The sequence below is a fragment of the Pseudonaja textilis genome, chromosome 1 (genome assembly GCF_049901715.1).
Source record: "Pseudonaja textilis isolate UNSWEBS1 chromosome 1, rPseTex1.2, whole genome shotgun sequence".
Lineage (NCBI taxonomy): Eukaryota > Metazoa > Chordata > Lepidosauria > Squamata > Elapidae > Pseudonaja > Pseudonaja textilis.
This window is the reverse complement of record NC_141990.1, coordinates 194,330,584-194,353,030: the sequence shown is the minus strand read 5'-3', so window position 1 is coordinate 194,353,030 and position 22,447 is coordinate 194,330,584. Positions and strand designations below refer to the sequence as shown.

Here is a 22,447-nt window from a genome sequence, read left to right as displayed (position 1 = left end):
GACATAATCATCCAAATGAATTGTTTTTCAGTTGTTCATGTACTTTTGCACTTATAAAAATACATAGAAAAAACTATTTCCCTATTAAAATTCTTGAAATATAACTCTGATATAATTCTCATAGAATTTTTAAAATGAGATAGCATAAAAGAGCCTCGGTGGCGCGGTGGTTAGAGTGCAGTACTGCAAACTACTTCTGCTGACAGCCAGCTTCCTGCAATTTGGCAGATCGAATTCCACCAGGCTCAAGGTTGACTCAGCCTTCCATCCTTCTGAGGTGGGTAAAATGAGGACCTAGATTGTTGGGGGCAATAGGCTGACTCTGTAAACCGCTTAGAGAAGGCACTATAAAGCACTATAAAGCAGTATGTAAGTCTAAGTGCTATTGCTATTAATGTATAATTAAACTTAATTATTAATTATTTCTTCTGTTACTCCCGTGAACAAGTTATAGAAAATCTCACCTCTTTTTCTGGACTGCACCAAATTTAAATTTGCAATAATGAATGTTAAGTTCTATTGAAATGAGAGAGGCTTGATTCTCAGTACACACGGCTAAGATGGCTAAACAGGAAAAAAAAAAAAACCTGCAGCTTTTAAACACTTTTTATTCAGTCTCATAAAAGATCTTTGCATTTGAAATTTCTTTCAAAGTAGTAAATCATTTTGGTGAAATTCCAGTAAGTGGAGAGTTGCATCATCGCACTCGATTACACATAACCAAAAGATTATGTGAATGACCTCGCAGTCATCTTTCAGAACTCTGCAGCCTCCCTGTTTACTAGCCCTCTTTGATAAAACGAGTCATACACTTTGCCTTTTATGACGTTTACAAAACACTTTAGAGTCAAGTAATCATAAAACATGCCAAGAGATCCTTACCTTTCCAGAATAGGAGACACAGTTTGGAAAGCTTTTGAAGGAAACCCTTGGCTCATTCTGATCCCAGTATGTAAATATTACTTTGGAATCATCTGACCACTTAAAAAAGGCTGGAATCTCTTTATTCATTAATCCTATCCATATTTTGTCTTTTGTATCTACAATTAAAGCAGAAATTCAAGCAGTTCAAAAATTATTGAGGCAAAAGTATTTAGGCACAGACAACCAGATCCACGTGCATCGAGTTCAATTAGCTGCTTTGTTGTTTGTGCTTATTTCATAGGAATCTTCCCAGACTGACAATCTGCACCTGGACCAGACTAGGAAAGATTCAACACATAGGTAAGCATAAAGGGACAGACCTTGCCCTCTTATGCCTACCTATGGATTCCAAACTAATTCCCTGCTTGACTCCTCCCTCTGAATCAACCTCTCTGATAAAATAGAAACCATCTAATAAAAAATAGAACTTTTTCTATGGTCACTTCTCATTCATGTCATCATAATAATGGAATTAAAGAGGTTTGTCTAGCAGATAGATTTTTACCCAGAGTAATAGCATATACTGTTTTTGTTTTGTTGCTGCATTTGTCACACTGAATAGAATTCTTTATTGACCAAGTGTGATTGGACACACAAGGAATTTTGTATTGGTGCAAATGCTTTCAGTGTACATAAAAGAAAAGATGCATTCGTCAAGAGTCAGGAATCATCAGGTACAACACTTAATAATAATTATAGGGTACAATAAATACAAATAATCCTCACTTAACAACTGCTCTATTAGCAATTGTTCAAAGTTATGATTGCTCTGAAAACTTTGGTTCTTCACACTTGCATCCTTTGCAGTATCATTGCAATCACGTAATACCGATTTGATTCACAGCTGGCTTCTGACAAGCGGAGTCAATGGAGAAGCCAGCCATAAAATTGCAAGTCAAAGTCATGTGAAGTTTTGCTTAACGACTGTGATTGATTTGCTTAATGACTGTGGTGGAAGTGAGACTCTAAGTCTATTGTGGTCATGGAATGTCTTGCTTAACAGCCATGTTGCTGGCTCCAATCGTGGTCATTAAGCAACAACTATCTGTAAGTTAAGGAACATGTGGTTATAGATTTAGTAATTCCAGAGATTTAGATTAAACTTTAATCAAATACTTTTTATTGTACATTCCAACCTCAAATTGAGAGTACTGTTTAAACAGAAAAACAGGAGCAACTCCTATCCATGTTTATTCCAACTTACCATTATGGAGTTTTGTAATGACAAATTCAACATCTGCTAAGGAATGTATACTGATCAGGCTACTATTGAGTTCACTGCATAACTGATAGGAATCATTCCACGAAGCAATGTTGTTCTTTAGCATGTAGCAAAATCCATTGTTCGCATACCAGCCAGATTCACACTGAGTCTCAACATTGTTCTGAATATCTAAAAAAAAAACCCAAAAGAACTTGAAAATAATTTGCTAGAAAATACAATAATTTTTAAAAGCAATGATACAGAACTGATACCATAGGAAAGGATCATAGCTCAGAGGGAACAAACTTTGGATGCAATAGATTTATAGTTCAAATTTTGGCATCTCTGATTTTTAAAAAAAGCAATCTGAGTTGTTGTCACAGTACACAATACTGAATCAGATGGACAAAAAGGCTCAGCTGGTAGAAGACAAAGTTAGCCTGCATGAATTGTCCCTCTTACAGCATTTGCTTTCAAGATATTTTTTAAAAAATGATGCAGAACAAATCCCATTAATGCCAAAATAGGTTTTATATTCTTGGTAACTTCTGCAACTGCCCCTACTCACATTCAAGTCAGAAAAGAGACTGCAGGACCATATTTACATAGAGAACAAGTTTTATCCTTAAAATAAAATTTTCTGAGATCTTTTTGAATGGAAATTATAAAAAATTCCCTGAAACCTTCTAAGTGTAATTAAAGAAAATTATTATTTTTTTCTGAAAAACTTTATTTTGCTACCTGAAAAAGAATTCAGTCCAAATTCTACTACACATTATTCTCTATTATCATATATGCTTGTGTTTGAAATATAGAAATAGAATAAGCTGGAAGGGACCCTGGAGGTCTTCTAGTCCAGCCCCCCTGCTCAAGCAGGAGAACCTATACTGTTTCAGATAAGTGACTGTCTAGAACCTTCTTTAAAACACCCAGTGATGGAGCACCCATAATTTCTGGAGGCCAGCTGTTCCACTGGTTTATTGTCCTCACTATTAGGAAGTCTCTCCTTAATTCCAGGTTGCTTCTCTCTTTGGTCAGTTTCCAAGCATTGTTTCTTGTCCTGCCCTCAGGTGCTTCGGAGAATCATTTGACCCCCCTTTCTTTGTGGCAGTCCCTCAAATACTGGAATACTGCTACTGTGTCACCTCTAATTCTTCTTTTTTTAAAGACTCACCAAACCCAAATACTACAGCCATTCTTCGTATGTTTTAGTCTCCAGGCCTTTGATCATCTTAGTTGTTCTTCTCTGAACTTTTTCTAAAATCTCAAAATCTTTTTTTGTAGTATGGTGACCAAAATTGGTTTCAGTATTCCAGGTGTGGTCTTACTAGGGTTTTATAAAGTGGCACTAATACTTCACGTGATCTTGATCCTATGCCTGTTTATACAACCCAGGATTGTATTAGCTTTTTTGGCTGCTGCTGCTGCACACTGCTGGCTCATACTCAAGTGATCATCCACTAAGACTCCAAGGTCCCTGTCACAGTTACTGTTTTTGAGCCAAGTTTCGCCTAATCTGTACTTATGCCTTTGATTTTTTCCTGTTCATACAGCATACTTGTTTATTTATAAAATTTATAGGCAAGCCATCTTACCTCAAGGTAACTTTGGGTGGCTTTAAGTATTTAAGTAAAAAATTAATGGCTGAACTTGTAGTTTTAAACTGAGGAAAAAAATATACAAAATTTACAAACATTCTGAACTAGCTGTTACGCTTCAGAGTATAGCGTGAATCGTGATAAAGGGTTAATTTAGTAGTCACTTTAAGTATGTTGTGTGAAAGTATTTGGAAAGTCTGGAATGATTCTGAAGTTGCTATATTTGCTGTTATGTAAAGATTTGGCATTTTAGCTGCAAAAACCAGAACAAAATTAAATTCACAACACATTTCAGACTCACCTGGGAAATCCAGTTGACTGTCATTAACTTGTTTCTTGCAGACATAAGGAAGTGGAGTGTCACAGGGATAACTCTTCCAATCACCTGTGTCAGCATTCATAGCTGCACAATCATTTCCGTCTAGTGGAGATACATCCTGCATTTCTACAGAAGAGTAATGATTCGGCTATTAGGCTAATGATACATCATACCATGGATTAGAATAGGTATTGGAGTGCAAAGGATGAGATTAAAATCATAGAACTGGTATTCTTTTTATTAAAAATAATTCAACCCAGTCAGTTCTATTGTTGATTTTACACTACATTCTAGACCAGGGGCCTGTTCAGAACTGGGCTGTAGAAACGGTGGGCGAGCATGCATGTGCAGCTCTACATATGTGCGCAGCAGATGGGCGAGAGCACATGTGCGGATCAAGTTGTGCAAGAGGCGGGCGCCTGCTGCTTGTGCAAACAGAATTGGGTGTTTTCCCACCCACCACTCGCGTGGAACCATCTCCTCTTCCCTCACTTCTTTTTTTAAGGAATAATTCATAGCACCTGAGCCACAGAACACCAAGGAGGACAGGTTTCCCCTGGAGTCAAGAAACATTAAGTTTCATTCTGAAAAAGAAGATGTATGCCATGGTGGTGGGTGAGTCTCTGCAGAGAGGAACTGAGATGGCTGTGTGTAGAGCTGATATGACATACTTTATGGGAAGTATATATATATATATATATTCACTGTCTGCCTACTCTGGTTTCAGTATTCCAAATCATGGTTTGATTTGCCAATGCAAACTAAAAAAAAAAAAGAATCAAGAGCAACCCTGGCCCCAGAAAACATAGTTACTTGTTACATCCCAAATCTAACTGTAGAAGCCTGTTGCTTATTTGTTTGCTATGAGTTACATAATAGCAATAGCACTTAGATACTGCTTCATAGTGCTTTTACAGCCCTAGGCGGTTTACAACCCTAGGCAGTTCACAGAGTAGCATATTGGCCCCAACCACCTGGGCCCTCATTTTACTGTTCTTGGAAGGTTGGAAGGTTGAGTCAACCTTGAGCTGGTGGGAATTGAACTGATGGCAGTGAGCAGTGAGTTAGCCTGCAATTCTGCATTCTAACCAGTGTGCCACCATAACCTCTTATTCCAAGTGGGAGGAATCAAATAATGAGGTTACTGGAGTACAGAATGTTAAATGGCTTTATATGTACATGATGGTGGGAAGGGATAAAAAACACTAGATGGACAGATATGAAAGATAAACATCTAGATAAACAGAGGCCCAATGTCTATGCCAGGATATCCAAGTTCTACATCCAAGGACAATGTCAACTAAAAATACGAGTGAGAAGTTTTGCTATCACTTATTTCTTCTTCTGTATCAGCTCCATCTTTTTCTGCAACTTCTTGTTACGGTTCTCTTTCCTGTTTTGAAGTCCCTCAAGTGTGAATTAACAGAGAAGACAGCACAGGAGGAAAAAAGCAATTACCTGAATTCCAGTTCACGAAGTTCAATGGATTATGATCTGACCAATGCCAGCCTCCAGAAACGTCCAACTGATTTAATCCAATCCAAAATATTTCTGCAATACCATCTTTAGCTAGAGAGTTTTAAGCAAAGATGATGACAGTAGAACAGAACATTTTCAAGCTAATCAGTTCATAGTTGGGATTGACCTACTACAGTAAAACCAAACCAAACAAATCTTTTTGTGGTCTGAGCTCATCTGCGGTATTCTGGTACTCAACTGCAATATTATAGACAACATATATATTCACTGTCTTGTGTATGGTATGTAGAATGCGCAAACATGTGAATGTATTGGTTTCTATGAAAAAAACAAGTGATAAACAATGCCATTCTTTTTTTAAATATCTCCATACTGTTTTGAATGTAAAACTAAGATAAAATACAGCTCATTTATTTTTGGCTTAGAATGGATGCCTAAAATTGCAAGTTACTTGCTTAACAAACTAATGCTAACATAATCTTGGTTTAATGTTATATGGCATGCAACCAATGTTAAATTTAATTTTATTTAAATATAATCAGTACCATGTACTTCTCCAGTGTGGTCTGAGTGGGGATTAACAGCCAGTGGAAATAATAGTGTAATGATTCAGATACTACATCTTGAAGACTTATTTTAAATGACATTTTCTTCTTAGATTGTATCATTTTTTCAGAGAAAGAAAAGGGAATGATCAAGGAATTAGAAGCTAGATTATGAAGAGGAAATTTTGCAGAGACTAGGGAGAAGGGAGATATAATAATATTCTTCAAATACCTCCAAGGCTATTATACAGTACAAGGTTATGATCTGTTGTTTACCATTCCAGAGTGCAGAACATGGTATAATGGATTTAAGTTACAAGAAGACACATTCCAGAGGACTGTTAAGAAAAAAAAATCTAATTATGGAAGCAGTTTAGCGGAGCTATGATGGGCTTTGCTTCAGCAAATAGGTTCAAACAGGGGTTGGACGGCCATTTGTCTAGAATACTTTAATTATGATTCATGGACTGACCGCAGCTGGACTCAAATCTTAAATGGCCTCTTCCAACTCTGCATTTTGTAGATTTAATACCTAGTCAACCTTTGCACTGCTGTTATTCTTCGCAAATTGTAGCTTACACCTAGATATCCTTTCTAGATAATGAAATATGTGGGGTGGGGCAAGAAATGGTTCAACATGCTGCTTTTAAATGTGTATTAATTGTGTGCCTGTTTACTCTCTTGCAATCCCTTCCTCTTCCACCTGCCTTCTCTGCAAGGGAGGGGGGGAAGAAAAAAAAACAGGTCAGGAACAGGACAATGCATACTGACTAATGGTGATTATGTGGCTTAGGGACACTGCAAAGGTCATAAATGCAGAGAGTGGTCATAAAGTTTTTTTCAGTATTGTTGTAATTTTGAATGGTTGCTGAATTAGACAGTCCATTAACAAGCCTACCTGCATTAGTATTATTTTGATTGCATACTGCCTGCCTTCCAATGACTAGGCTTATTGTTAATATTATGTGTTCAGCTAAATGTTTTTAAAATCATCACTCAAATATCAAATTTGGAAACTAAGAAAAATATTCTGTCCTGCAAGCCATGAAATCTGGTAGCCTGATTCAATCTTGAAACCAATCTACTTATTTTTCATTTGGTTTCCTCTAGAAGTCAGTATTAAGTTGCAGATAAATAATTTACTGACCATATCAAAATATAAAATGAAAATAAAATACAGGATATAATTCCAGGGTAAAATAGATAAAGGAGAAATACAGTAATGAAATACAGATAACAGTTAATCAAAGTTGGCATATGTGGTAAGTAGAATGAAACAACATTCAGATAAATATATCATCTTTAATGATATACACCCCCCCCATCTGTTCAATGTAACAGGTTCTAATTGCCTTGAGAATAAACTTAGCATAGCCTACAAACTGTTCTGCTCATAATATATATATATTAGAGCCCAGGAGGGAAATAGGGCAACCAGCGATTCAGGTTGTAGTGGGTTTTTCTTTCAAGTGGGATATTAAATATCTAAGCCTAAGAGGGGCATAAGGTTGACACTGAATGATCAATATCTCTGATATCTGGGGCACCTGGGTACATGTCCTCTTGTGATATGGCAAGTGGCAGAAGCCATTCTTGGCCATGGAATGCAACAACTCAAAAGTTACTCTAGAACAGGCTTCTTGAAAATTGGGTCAAACTCCCCTGATGAATATTTTTCAAACTGAAAAAATAGCTTTGTTTTTTAGCCAACCAACTTAAACATCTATTTGCTGCCAGCAACTCCGTATCAGTTTTGAGCGCTGATATCTAGGACTTCCTGTTAAAAAATTTCCCTTACCTAGGAGACAGTTGAGAGTAAATACTGGGTAGAAAACCCAGTTGTGAAATAATTTTGGTAAACTGGCTTGTACAGGAAATGGACTGAACCATACTTATCTATTTTGCCAAACATATTTTGGATAGCCTATCAGGGTCCACACTGAATGGATCCTTAGTCAATATGTGATAACTTTAATTATTAATAGGCTACATATGGAGTCTACACCTATTTCTGTTCTGACTGCAGGAGCTGACACCTTATCAGTTCCCAGTATACTTCTTTAAAAATGTGTCTGAACTTGTTCACGTGAAATAGCTTTTGTAAGGTCCCACAAGTCAGCTTTGGGACCATTTGTGTTCTGAATAAGCAAGGTTGAAGAACTTTGGGGGTGCTGCAGTGACCACAACTTTGAAATGGATCACAAGTAAAAAAAAATTGGGGAGGGGGGAGAGGAGGGTCTGTTGTAACTTCAAACTGCTGCTAAGTAATCAGTTGTTAAGTAAGAAGTACCTCTAATTCAGTCCAAGGCCACCCTTGGTTAGTAGCTCACCAAGATTTGGACTGCATCTTACTTCTTCTTGTCTGTCAACCTCTATTTTATTTCTGTCACTTATATTTTCTGTATGGTGTGATGTTTTATGGGGAGAAGAGGGAGTAAGGAAGAAACACCCACAAGGACTCTTTGTTCTCTTCCACATCCATATCCCATGTTGAAACAGGGCATGAAGCAGCAGACAGTTTCTCAAAATAGGTATTATTTTCATGGGCACTTGAGGTGATCAGTTCTTCTGGAGGTTTAAACAGCTTTGCAGTGTTGCTAATTCCCTCAAATCACCAAGGTCTTTTTACAATACCCATATGATCAGTATTTGACAGAGTACTGAAAGAGTTAATCAAATTTATCTCTAAGGCTTCTTCAGAAAACTGACTTGATATGAGAGGCACGGATTATACAGATTATTTATTCAGACCCTCTCTTCTCAAGGACTGTGATAAAATGACCTCAGAGTTACCAACTTTTATGCTATAATTAAACTTTAAAGTAGCAGCTCTCTTATTGCTGAGTTATTTAATGGGCTAACTCCCTCAGTGTGAAGCACATATAATGGGAAGATCTCAAATCTGCTAAAAAAAAAGTTTTATTTTGAGCAACATGCTGGCAATAGTGGGGTGTCTGAATGAAAGCATTCAATATAAAGTCTCTCATGGATAGGAGCCATTCAACTTTTGCAAATCAACCAACTGCTTTTCACAATGTAGAAGCTGACTGCGCGGTCCTCTGGATATAGACTTAGATCTCTTAGCTTACTCCTCACTCTCCTTTTAGGTTTCAAATTAGGATCCACCTTTCTGGCACTATTATCTGCTTTTAAGTGGCAATTGTCTCTGCATGAACTTGTTTTAACTGAATCAGCAACATCTATCTTGAAATCAATCCACTTACTTCTCATTAGCCACTGACAGCTTTCCTCTCGAATGCAATATAAAGTTGTACTTACCTCTGATATAATTTAACTCCGATGCACTTGTGATGCTGACCAAATCACTCCCTTGCTTCTTACATGAGAGGTATGCTGCTTTCCAAGAAAGGGCAGCCTGTGTGTTTAACTGGTAACAATTTCCAGAATCTTTAAACTGTTCCCATGTATTCTGACAGCCATCCTCTGTTGAAGACAAGTATTCATATCTGAGATCTACAGGTACCATAACCATTATCTAGAACTCGTGAACATGTTGCCTTATCAACTTAATCTAAACATGAGAGCAAATATCTATATCTATATCTATCAATCAATCATCTATCTATCTATCTATCTATCTATCTATCTATCTATCTATCTATCTATCTATCCACACACACACACACTAATTATCTTCATCTCCAATACTGGCATTCAATTTACATTCTCTGTATCATCCAGATTCTGTGCCATCCAGACTGGGATCTAGATATAGTCTTCCAACCCCGTTTCTCCTTGTTCTGTCTGCAACATGTTTTTAGAACACATGAGAAAAACCAGGATCCACTAAAACTGTTGAGGACCAATATTCACAAGGAAGAAGCGTAGATCAATTAGGTTATAGGTTTCAGATGAAACTACATTTTTGAACATGTTTTTATAACACAAACTGGAACCTCAGGCAAAAATTTTTTAATACTTTAATTTATATAATGATTGCTTATAACAATACTGTGTAATCAATAGAAAGCTATTATGTGAAGCTCTGTTCATCCTTTTTCTCATGAAATACCAAAATATATAATATGCATTAATACAACATTAACTTTTTAGGATACTATTTTAGGAAAGCTACTTGCCTCTTTTTAAGCAGAAGCCCCATTGTTCATCTTGATTGAAGTAAGTGGTTACGGAACACCATTTACTTCCTGGATATTTCTCATTGTAAATGCAATCATGATACCATGTATTATTATGTAGGAAAGGAAATTCACAAGGTTTTCCATAGGCATTCCCATCCCTGGTATAACTTTCTGCATAAAAGAAACCAAAAACAGATTTAACATTTTAAAAAGCCTGGAAATGAGTGTATTTGTTGTAAAATAAAACAAAATAAACATTTTTTAAAATGTTGTTTTAAGACATGTATGACTGTAGGAAGAATCATGTATGCACAGATCTTAAGATACATTAGGTAGAGCCAACAATACATGGAGCCAGAGGTCATCAATAGTTTAAAAAAAAAACTAGTATCAAAATCACAAGGTAATGATCTGACCCTATACAACTTCAGGAACAATACAAATGGCCAAAGAAGGAATGAGTCTTCAGCAAAAAGTAGTGGGACATGCTTCAGCATGTCTGTATCTTCTTTTCTATATCTTCTTTGTTCAAAGTAATATTCAAAGTAATATAAGTAATAAGTAAAAACACGTAGCCACATTTGTTATCCATGCAGAAAATGAAAAAAAAATCTTTCCAAGGAAAAAAATGATTTCAAAATCATAGCACTGGGGAGAGCAACCTGAGACTCTTCAGATGCTACTAAACTACAGTTTCCAGCAGCTGGAGCGAATTCAGCTACCTCTTAATTGATTTTTGTATTATGTTCTTTCTTGTGTTCACTGCCTAGAGTTCCACTGACAGCTGGACAACTGTATAAATCTGAACACTAGATAATAGATAACTTCTGGAGTACTGGATAGCTAGGTAACACTATCACTAGATAGCCAGATAAACTTTGGAGGATCTTAAGTTTCCTTTAAGTTTCAGCTTTTAGGGTTAACATGAAACAACCAGGTTGGCTAATGAAATGGTATCATAATTTTCAGCAAAATAACTTTCAATGGATGCAGTCAAAATGAAACTGATGGTTTCAAGATTTGTTTGGCTATCATTGCTGGCTTTCTAACAGAAGAAGGGCATTATTCAGAATTATTAAATACAAAATATAGGAGATATATGACAATTCAAAATTATGTGTGGGGTAATTTTAATTGTCCTGATTCTTTTGCTATTACTGTTGTGAATATTGAACAGATACAGGGCAAATTTTCTGACTCCAAGGGCTGCACATGATACTGATAAAAGCTGCCTTTGTTGGGTTGGAAAACAGGTGCCTCTTCATACCAGCCATGAAAGACTGTACAATCTTCTCATGTGAAGTGAAAGAACAAACCAAATCCCTGAAAAATTAAAGACTGTCCTGTGATAATCCCACCAGATTAACTTGGTTTTGTTAACAGCAAAGCCCAATCCACAAAGTCACAATACCCTGGCTAGATATACCGCAGCACATTTAATAAACAAAAATAAAATAAATTACTTCATTGCCCTGCTGAAGAAGAAATTGAGGCTGGTTTTGAAAGCTCATAAAGGAACCAGGGAAAAACACTGAACTAAATAATTGTACTAACAGGACTTCAGCCACTGTAGATAAAAATAGCCTGAAATGGCTGGAGGTTAGGTTAGATCAGGAGAAATCTGGTGACTTTGTTGTTATAATTATAATTAATTTGTACAGATGTTTAAATCTATTTAGATCTGTTAAACAGAAAGTAAAAAAACAAGTCAGTTCCTGCTCATGAGCTTATAATTTCATAAAATTTTATAATAAAAGATCTACAGGGTGGGGTGGAAGAAAGGAAAAAAAGAAAAACAAATACGTTCATTCATAGTTATATAAACACAAATACGGCTAGAAACAACTGTGTGATACAGTGATACAGACTTCGTCAACCAAGTAGCTCCGGAGAACAAGGCAGAAATACAAAAGATGCCTTGAGGTAATTTCCATTTGTTTGTTTAGACATGCTCACTGTTTTCTACAGCGAGAAGACAGAGTGGTTTTGTACTCTAAAAACTAGTGGAGCTGCATGTTTTCTGTGCACTAACCATAGAAAAAGGATAGCTAAAAATAAGTTTGTAGGACTTCCCCAGAGTTCCTTCAACTTAAAAATAATTTTGTTGGCATTCGAATTAGAGAAAACAAGACCTCTAATTTCATTATGGTTAATCCCCCATTTCTTAAAAATGATTAAGTTCAAAACTTTCTTCTCTGCAAAGGTAAAAAAAGGAAGTTCAGAAACTTCCACTTCCACTTTGGATTAACCCTGGTTTTTTACATCACTATTTTACCTGATTGGTAAAAAAAGAACCTCTACAATCCTGTTCTCCAGCCCAGTACACACCTTTTTTCCAGGGGTGAAATTCAAAAATTTTCCCTACCGGTTCGGTGGGCGGGGCTTGGTAGGCCCCTGTCTCTAAAAGGAAGGAGGCAGGCAGGTGTGGGTGGGGCCAACTGATTCAAATCGTCCCTACCACCTCTCCGAACCAATTCAAATCATCCCTACCACCCCTTCCGAAGTGGTTTGAGGTGGCTGAATCCTTCACCCCTGCTTCCCCCCCCCCCCCCCGAAGGAACATTGAGGCAGCAAACCTGGGAGTCTGATTTGGGGGAGGCTTTGGGAAACAGCTTAGTCAAAATAGATGTTGTCAGGTTTTTAATTTATTTTTAGGGCTTGTTCTACATAATAAGGGGCAAAAATAAACCAACCCACCATTAAAAGCCAGCACTTTACTTTTAGAAGTTAACTACATGAACTTGAAGGATCTTGAGAAGTAAAGAAATTGGGCATGGAGCACTTGAACCTATGGATTATCTACTCTTATGCTAAAACATGATTTAATGTAACATCAGCAACCCACTACAGAGGAAATAAGTTGTGTATTCTTTATAAATGCCAAATGTACAAAGATTTGAGTGCAAAGAGCATTAGCAAAAGCAGTAACAATAATTGTCCACCCCCCTCAAAAAATCCAGCATAATGTCTAATATTTCAAAATGTCTGATTTTTCCACGATAGTTTCATCTGGAAATAATCTGTTTCATCCTGCAAAACAACAACAACAACAATAATCTGAGCGCTTTTAAAAATCATGAGAATTCTGCATGTTTTGCAAAGGAGCATTAGTTATTTGCAATGCTTTTTTTCCTTAATTTATTAGATTTTTTTTATCTCGCCTTCATTACTTTATTAATAATTCAAGGCATTGAACACGTCAAATATTCCTTCCTCCTCCTATTCTCCCCACGACAACCTTGAGGTGGGTTGGGTCGAGGGAGGGTGATGGGCTCAAAGTCACCCAACTAGCCTTCATTCCTAAAGCGGAACTAAAACTCACAGCCTCCTGGTTTCTAGGTCAGCACCTTAATCACTACATTAACGGTCTTAGTGCTCCTCCAAATGCATTCCAAAATACATTCAGGCATCCTCCAAATTAACATTCTATTAGATACCCCAAGTATGGATTTCAACTTCCGAAATTCTAAACCAGTATAGTCCCAGCATAGCTGAGAATGCTGCCACCTATACCTGGAAACAATGTATGTTAGAATATGCAGGAAGGTCTGAATTCCAGTTCATCATGTGAGAGTATTAATTAAGATTACTGGCGCTTAATCATCACTTGATGCAACACTCAACTGGGGATGCTCCCTTTCTTTTGAACTCCTTAGAACAGGAGTCTCTAACCTTGGCCACTTTAAGACTTGTGGACTTCAACTCAGAAAAGCTGGCTGAGGAACTCTGCAAGTTGAAGTCCATAAGTCTTAAAGCGGCCAAGAATGGAGACCCCTGCCTTAGAAGTCAGCATTTAGACATATTCTGCCTGAAACTCTTTTTTCCCTTTCTATAAATCAAAGAAAATACGTACCACTATATGGAAATTTACAAATCGTATCGCTGGAATTGCTTCTTCTCCAAGCATCAGAAGAGTTTAGGCTTACAGTGAGGATTCCATTCTTTAATGCTAGTTTATTCTGAGATGTGGAGAGGATGGAATCACCAACACAGCGCCACCACAGATTGAGTTCCGAGTCACAAGCAAACATTTTTAAGGTATTTGTAGACTTTACAGTCTCTAGTCCAAGGCATTTTTGGGATGCCAAATTAAAAAGGCGATGTTGAGAGACCCAGGTCCATAAGCTCTCGTCTGTCTCCTCACAATTTCCTAATATTAGGTGCTGGCTTTTAACTTGGATGCACTTATTAGAATTTTCATGCCGGATGGTGAAAAGATTGTTATCTGCATGGAGAAAAGAATATATTTTAATGTTTTTCCTGTTCTAACTTTCAGTAAAAACAAAAATAATACTGAAAGATTATGTAGCAACACCGGAATGCACTGTCAACATTCAGTTCCATGACAGAACATCTTAATAATTATTGAAAATACCTTTATCTATTTATATACTTACAAATAGCATTCTCTAAGCAGCAACAACATTACGTGGTTTTTGAAAGATTAAAAAAGCAACATGATCTCAGAAGCAAATAAAGCAATATTTAAAGATAGACAACATCAATTTTAGTATTACTCAGTGTGCTCAATGTTTAGGAGGCCTCGAATAACAACAGCATCATTATTAACAAAAAAGAGATTATATGCGAAGTGTTAGCATCTCTGTGAAAGGTGTTTTTTAAATGGGTAACACCTTTTCCCTTGCAAAAATTCAGATGATCAATAGATGGCAGTAAAGAGGTATCAAACGTTTTAGCTGTTTGCCCACTAGAACAGTGGCCCACAACCGTTTTTGTACCACGGCCCGGTACCGGCATCACAAAATGATCCACGGACTGGTACTGGCATCAGCACGCACGACCAAGGCAAGGCAAGTGACCGGCCAGCCAGCCGTCCCCCGCTTCTCCCCGCCACCTTTAACTCCTCCTTTGTACCTTCTCGCGGTCGATGGGCTTTTTGGGCTCTTTCTTAATCTCCTCCTGAGTAACGCAATACTCCACCGCCATCGGGACGGCTCTTTGTTTGAAGCCTCCCCCCCTGACGAAACTAAGGCGCGATGATTCCTTCAGCACCCAAACGCCGCTTTCCATCCAATCGATGACCGACAAGCTCACCTGGAAGCACTTTCTCAAGTGCCGTCGAAACAAGATGGCGGCGCCCAAGCAAAGTAGCCGGCCCGGTACAAAATGTCCACAGAACGGTACCTGTCCGGGACCCGGTGGTTGGGGACCCCTGCACTAGAGAAGGGGTCTCCAACCTTGGCAACTTTGAGACTTGTGGACTTCAACGCCCAGAATTGGAGACTTGTGGACTTCAATGCTCAGCCAGCAAAGCAGTATATTTGAAGGCTAAAACTGGTATAATCTTGTGTACTATCTACCCAAACATCTGTTGAAAGGAGCATTCAGAGAAGACCTGTAAATATGACAAGATTTTTCTAATAGCTTAGCGGAAAATTGTCTTCAAAACCAAAAAATGGAGCGGAAGCTAGTAAAGATGATAAAATAAAGGTAAACAGGTGGTCCTCATTTAACAACCCCTCATTCAGTTGACTTTTCAAATTCATAATTTTGCTGAACGAGAAGTCACACAAACACAATCCAGACAATCATCTTGCAATTATGACTTTGCAGTATCCTGTAGTCATGTGAACTCCATTTGTGACTTTCTTTGCTGGGTTCCAACAAGTGAAGGGGAAAGCCAGCAGGAGATCAAAAATGACAACCATGTGATGTCCTCAGTGATTCGCTTAACAATAGCATCTAGAAATGCTGGCCCAAACTGCTGTCATTATATGAAGACTACCTGTAATATGTTCAGCTATGTTCTGGAGTTCTTTGGACGACTTTATCAGAAGAAGCTCCATGTATAAAATATATTGCATAATCCAAACAGAGTTCAGATAACTATGTTTAGTGCATCAAGTAAAATAAAAGGATTCAGAATCGGAGGCCCCTTGATGCTGTTAGATTAATACGACTCCCCAGTGGATTAAAGGATGTGTGCATTTGATTTTCTTCACAGTAAGGCAATGAAGAACTGGTGAACTTTTCTAGTTAATGCCCAATTTTCTAGTACAACCTTTTATTGCATTCCCAGTGTTGTTTAGATTAAACCACAGTTTATTAGCCTTTATCCAATCTTTATGGGTATAATCCTAAATATTTACAGTTTAACCCATTAATTAGAAGCATGTTCCATTGAACCAACAGGTATTATTCCATGTAAATGTATCCTCCATAGAAATATAAGATTTATTATACATCTGATGAAACTTAATTAATCAATATAATTTATTAAAGAAATAATGGAATAAAATTATCTGTAAAATGAATTAAATTTCTAGTTTGAAATGTTTTATGTTTATATATTTATGTGCTAATGTTTTATTTATTTTAAAATTAGAACATTATTTTAAAAATGAATTCTTTTTAGTTCATGAAAACCAGTAAGTTGTTGATTCTCTAAACCAGTTTTCTACAGCTTAAACCAATTAAAGCCTATTTGCTGGTATAGAAAGACCACTACGGTCTAGTTTGATTACTGAATCTCACATCATAAAGTTCTGATGAGAAACAATTTTAGTTGCTATATGCATTTAACTTCGACTAAAATTATATTTTTTGGTGGAGAAAATAACCTAAGATGGCACACTAAGACCACTGAATTGTGCAGAAATTGTACAATTGCAGTGCTGTACTAAGACGCTGAGCTTGTTGATCAGAAAGGTTGCCAGTTTGGAGGTTCGAATCCCTAGAAGCGTGAAACAGAATGAGCTCCTGTTATTTGTCTTAGCTTCTGCCAACCCAGCAGTTAAAAAGCATGTAAAAAAATGCAAGTAAAAAAAATAGGGACCACTTTGGTGGGAAGGTAACAGCGTTCCGTGCACCTTGGGCGTTTAGTCAAGCCAGCCACATGACCACGAAGACGTCTTCGGACAGCACTGGCTCTTTGGCTTTGTAATGGAGATGAACACCGCCCCCTAGACCCAGAAACAACTAACACGTATGTGCGAGGGGAACCTTTACCTTTTAGCAAAGGTTTTCCTCTGTAATAGTTATTACTCAGTTAAAATTTATTTTGTAGTGTACAAAATATTTCTGCTTTATATTCTCTAATGATTAAATTAATAATAGATTTCTAAAAGTCACAGCAGTGAATTAAGTACCCCGCAAACGAAATGCCCACAGAACTTTATTTGAAACCATCTAAAATATTATGCTAATCTGAAATTTGAAACATTTATTTGCAATTTACTAGCCTGAATGTATGCAAAGCTGCTATCTAAAGTATGTTTATGCACCTGCAGCCTGCTTGGGCATTTCCCTGGAGTCATACCTCAAGCAATCTGGAAAGAAAACAATTGTGCTATGTGCAATGTATTTCACTGAAATGCACTTTGCAAATTCTGCTTGATTTTGAAAATATGCCCCACGCATGCGGAAGATTGTTGAACACTCTGATGAATAAATAAAGGTATTCCCTCAACAATAATCCTGGGGAGGGGGGTTAATAGTGATTCATCTAATGGTCATATTTATTGGCACAATGTTCAGGTTTTTAATTAGCAATGCAGTATCTTGGTAATATGTTTGATTTATTATTTCATGCTTTATCAACTTTTTATTATAGCTGAACTGAGCCACAATGCTTTAATATAACAAAAACCTTCTGGGATAAATTCCTCTAAATATATGCATTTCTAAAATAGGCAAAAGTTGATTAAAATCTTATCCCTGACATTATATACAACATAGTTGCTTGCTTTATTAACAGTAAAGAAAAATGCTAAATAAATAAACAAGATAAAATGCCCCTCATATGAATTACAATTTTTGAGTTTAGCAAACACATCCTGAAAGTGTTATTGAAAACCAACAATAAAATGACACTACAAGGTTTACAGGTTGTTCTCAACTTACAACCACAATTGAGCCCCAAATTTATGTTGCTAAGTGAGAAATTTGTTAAATGAGTTTTGCCCCATTTTATGACTTTTCTTGCCACATTTGTTAAGTGAATCTGGTTTTCCCATTGACTTTGCTTGTCAGAAGATTGCAAAAGGTGATTGATTACATGAATGTGATTGGAATCTGAAACCGTCATAAATGTGAATCAGATGTCAAGCATTTGAATGTAAATCACGTGCCCGTAGGGATGCTTCAACTGTCATAATTGTGAAAAATTGTTATGTCATTTTTTTCAGTGCTGGTTGTAACTTTGAACTGTCACTAAATGACTGTTGGAAGTTGAGGATTACCTGCATTTTCACATCATTTTCTTTGGCGTACAATAATTTATTTAAATTTATTACTCCCCAAAACTCAACTCCCAAGATATGTCCACTTCTACTAGTATTCACCCTCACATTCTAGACACGTCAGTAAATCCCAAGCTCTTTGGGATAACTCTGTCGATGTGGTATGTATTGCTTATTGCTACAAAGCTGATTGGCACTTCCAGAGGTCCTACTTCTACTATTGACTGCAAGAAGGCAGTCTTCCAGCTGATGACATGGAACAAGATGTAAGCACTGGGCATCATGCATGGACCTGACCCAAGCTGCAGTGAAGCCAGGCCTGGGATATAAAGCACACAAGCCCAATGGCAAGGACTAACAACCCAGTCCAGGACTAGGAGATGGAGGGCTCCTCCACCGTCTGAGCAAGATATCCCTCTCTTTCAACCATCTGCAACATTCTAAAAACCACCAAATAACAACGGCCACTTTGTTAACACAACCAGCCTTGGTACCATGTGTGTATGTGTAGGAGGAGTATATTCATGCAAGATGACACATGTAAAGTATGAATGGGACCCATGTTGTGACAATCCAACACTTGTCACTTGCTCCCCTTAGCAACTACCCCCATACAGGCACCCTATTCCAAGTCAAATGTTGAAAATGTTAAACGTATAACAACCACAATAAATTCTAAATCTCTATGTATTTAGAAAAAGGTTCTGATAAACACCTCACCACAGAAAAAAATGTAGCAGGATGAGGCAACAGATAGACTGCTCCTTTTATGTATTTGATAATTGGTTCCTGGAAGTAAAATATGAACTAAACCAATAATTTCCCCAAATAAATGAATAGAACATCACACAAATATGAATTATAAAAGTTGTGGTGCAAGTTATTCATAACTGATCGAGATAAAAGAAACAGAAATAGTGAATTTCACTAACAAGTACATTTCTAAAGATTCTGGAGATATACACATTGTACCATGTATCAGCCTTTTGAGGAAGATCAGATCAGGAAACAAAACTAAATTGTCCTTAAATGTCTTCAAATTGACCACAATACTTAAAGTAGGGTTTGACCGATCCAAATCAAAATGGTCGTTGGTAAATTTACCTGTGAACACCTTTTTTATCTATGCTGCGAGAGAGCCCAGGATGGGTAGACTCCTTCTTATGACATCATTAAGCTGAGTCTGTACTTGTACAGTATATAAAAAGCCAGCCCCCAGGAGAATCCCCAGCTTTGGCAAAGATACTTGTCAGACTGAAGAAGTGTCTCTGAAAGCAAACAATCCAATACATTAACATGCCTTACCATCATCTCTGGATGAACCAAGGAAGGGCCTGGGCTCTCTCGCAGCATATATAGAAAGGGCGTTCACAGGTAAATTTATCAACGCCCATTCTCCTCCATGTTGCAGCAAGAGCCCAGAATGGGACATACCAAAGCTTGCATGTCCATGGGCGGGTCCTTGTCTGGCCAATCACTTCAACAGTGGAACCACTCGCTAAAGAACCTGTCTGCTGAAGGCCATCGTCGTCGAGGCAAAGGAATCCAGACGGTAGTGTCTGATGAAGGGAGATGGAGATGTCCACATGGCCCCTCTGCAAATCTCTTCCAAGGATGCCTGGATGGCCCAGGCGGCTGAACTGGCCGCACTTCTGGTAGAGTGCGCCGTTAGACCATGGGGTACTGGAAGAGCCACTGCTTTGTAGGGTTGTGTGATGCATGTCATGACCCACCTGCTAATAGTAGGGGAAGAGGTCTTGCTCCCCAAGTGAGAAGGTGAAAAGGAGACAAACATGACTTCTGTCTTTCTAAAAGGGGAAGTGCGCTTGATGTAAATTCTAAGAGCCCTTCTGACATCTAGAGTATGCCACTTGCACTCTAAGTCACGGTGTGGAAGGGGACAGAAGTCAGTTAACACAATGTCTTGGGACCGGTGGAACCTTTGGGATAAAGGAGGGGTCCAGACGGAGAACAACCCTATCATTGTGAAAGATGCAAAGATCCTGCCTGATAGAAAGGGCGGCCAGTTCTGACAACCCTCTGGCCGAATTGATAGAAACAAGGAAAACTACTTTTAGAGTTAGGAATTGGAGAGACACTGTTCTAAGGGGTTCAAAGGGGAGCTTCGTAAGGGCATTAAGAACCAAGTGAAGGTCCCATGAAGGATACCTGTGCACCACAGGAGGGTATAGGTTGGAAGCTCCCTTCAAAAATCTCCTGAGCGAGGGGTGATGGAACAAGGAAGGAAGCGAAACCCATGAAAGAACTGAGGAGAGAGCCGCTACCTGGCAACATAAGGTATTGGGGGCTAAACCTTTCTCCAAGCCATCCTGAAGGAATCTAAGAACCTCTGCCAACTGGGCTGAGGAAGGAGACCCTCCTTGAGGCACCACTGGGAGAAAACCCTCCAGGTGGCATCATAGATGTGCCTCCTAAAAGGTTTGCAAGACGCCTGGATGGTGAGGATAACCCCCTCTGGGAGATTAGCCTCCCTTAGCTGCTGCCACTCAAGCACCACATGGTCAGCTTGAGCCACGGGGGCTCCAGGTAGATCAGGGCCCCTTGGTGCAGGGAGATGAGATGGGCCGGGATTCTCCAAGGGGAAGAAGCCACAGATAGGTTGACCAGGTCTGCAAACCAGGGTCTCCTTGGCTAATAGGGTGCCAGGAGAATTAGCTCTGCTCGTTCCGCCAACAGCTTCCATGTGACCACTGGAATGATGAAAAGAAGGGGAAAGGCGTAGAGGAGACCCACGGGCCATTTGCAACAAAGAGCATTGGTCCCCTCTGCTCCCCGGCAAGGAAACCTGGTGAAGAATCTGTTGACTTGGGCATTTTGAGGAGTGGAGAAGAGATCCAACACTGGAATTTCGAATCTGAGAGAAAGATCCCTGAATAGGGACGGAGGAATGGACCATTCTGCCTGGTCCACTAAACTACTGCTCAGCCACCAGTTGGCTTGGGAATTGTCAATTCCGGAAATGTGATCCACTGAGATTGACAGGTGTTTCTCTGCCCACAACCCCAAATGTTCTGCCTCCCTCATAAGTGCTTTGGATCTCATTCCTCCGTTGACATGTGCCTTTGCGGCCATATTGTCTGTCAACACGAGAACGTGGGAGCCGGTCACCGAGACTCTGAAATGCTTGAGAGCCAGAGAGATAGCTCTGAGCAATAACCAATTTATGGGATGGGTGCTGTCTGATCTGGACCAAAACCCTTGAGCTATCTGACCCTCCATATGGGAGCCCCAACCCAGAAGGCTGGCATCTATGGTGATTAATAGCCTGTCTGGTTCCTTGAATTGGAGCCCCTTCCAGAGGGACAGGGAGAGCCACCAACTGAAGGACGGCCAGGCCCGTTGAGAGAGCAGGACCTTGATTGACGAGTGGCTGGTTCCTGCTTGTTGAAAGGGGAGCAGGAACTATTAAAGCAATCATGAGTGAAGCCGTGCTCACAGGACGATGCCAATACAGGAAACCATCTTCCCCAGTAGTTTGGACAGCAGCAACAGGGGAACAGTCTGTTATTGTTAAATCTGGCTGGTGATCTCTGCAAGGCTTTTTCCATGATCTGGAGACAGGAAAACCTGGCACAAAGTCGTGTCGATGACTGCTCCCAAGTGTAGCAGTTTGGTTGTGGGTGAGAGATGGCTCTTCTTGGTGTTGATGGAAAACCCGTGGCTTTGGAGGCAAGACAGGGTAATTTGTAAGTCCCGATGGGCTGAGTGGATGGAGAAGAACAGTATCAACATGTCGTCCAAGTAGCATTGGATCCTCACTGGAACAGAACGGAGTGAAGCCACCAATGCTGCTAGAATCTTTGTGAAGACCCTTGGAGCCGATGAGAGGCTGAAGGGAAGGGCTCGATACTGGAAGTGGGCATTCTGGTAACAGAAATGGAGAAACTGGCGATGATGAGGCTGAGGCCAGATGGGGATGTGGAGGTATGCCTCCATGAGATCAATGGAAGAGAGGAGGTCGCCCTCCCAAACGCTCTCTAGGATAGAATGCAGTGTCTGTATTTTAAATTGGCTGTATTTGACAAATTGATTGAGAAATTTTAGGTCAAGGAT

At 38.8% G+C, this 22,447-nt stretch overlaps 1 protein-coding gene across 1 annotated transcript in view; it reads right to left on the bottom strand.

Annotated features, from left to right (window-relative positions):
* LY75 (lymphocyte antigen 75) overlaps positions 1-22,447 on the bottom strand; it is an 82,732-nt gene that overhangs the window by 44,271 nt on the left and 16,014 nt on the right. Inside the window, exons 2-8 of the mRNA XM_026697170.2 lie at positions 14,026-14,397; positions 10,170-10,343; positions 9,349-9,513; positions 5,504-5,614; positions 4,028-4,171; positions 2,129-2,317; positions 883-1,040 (exon numbers count right to left, since the gene is read on the bottom strand). Coding sequence (XP_026552955.2) covers positions 883-1,040; positions 2,129-2,317; positions 4,028-4,171; positions 5,504-5,614; positions 9,349-9,513; positions 10,170-10,343; positions 14,026-14,397 — 1,313 coding nt within the window. The remainder of the gene's footprint in view (positions 1-882; positions 1,041-2,128; positions 2,318-4,027; positions 4,172-5,503; positions 5,615-9,348; positions 9,514-10,169; positions 10,344-14,025; positions 14,398-22,447) is intronic.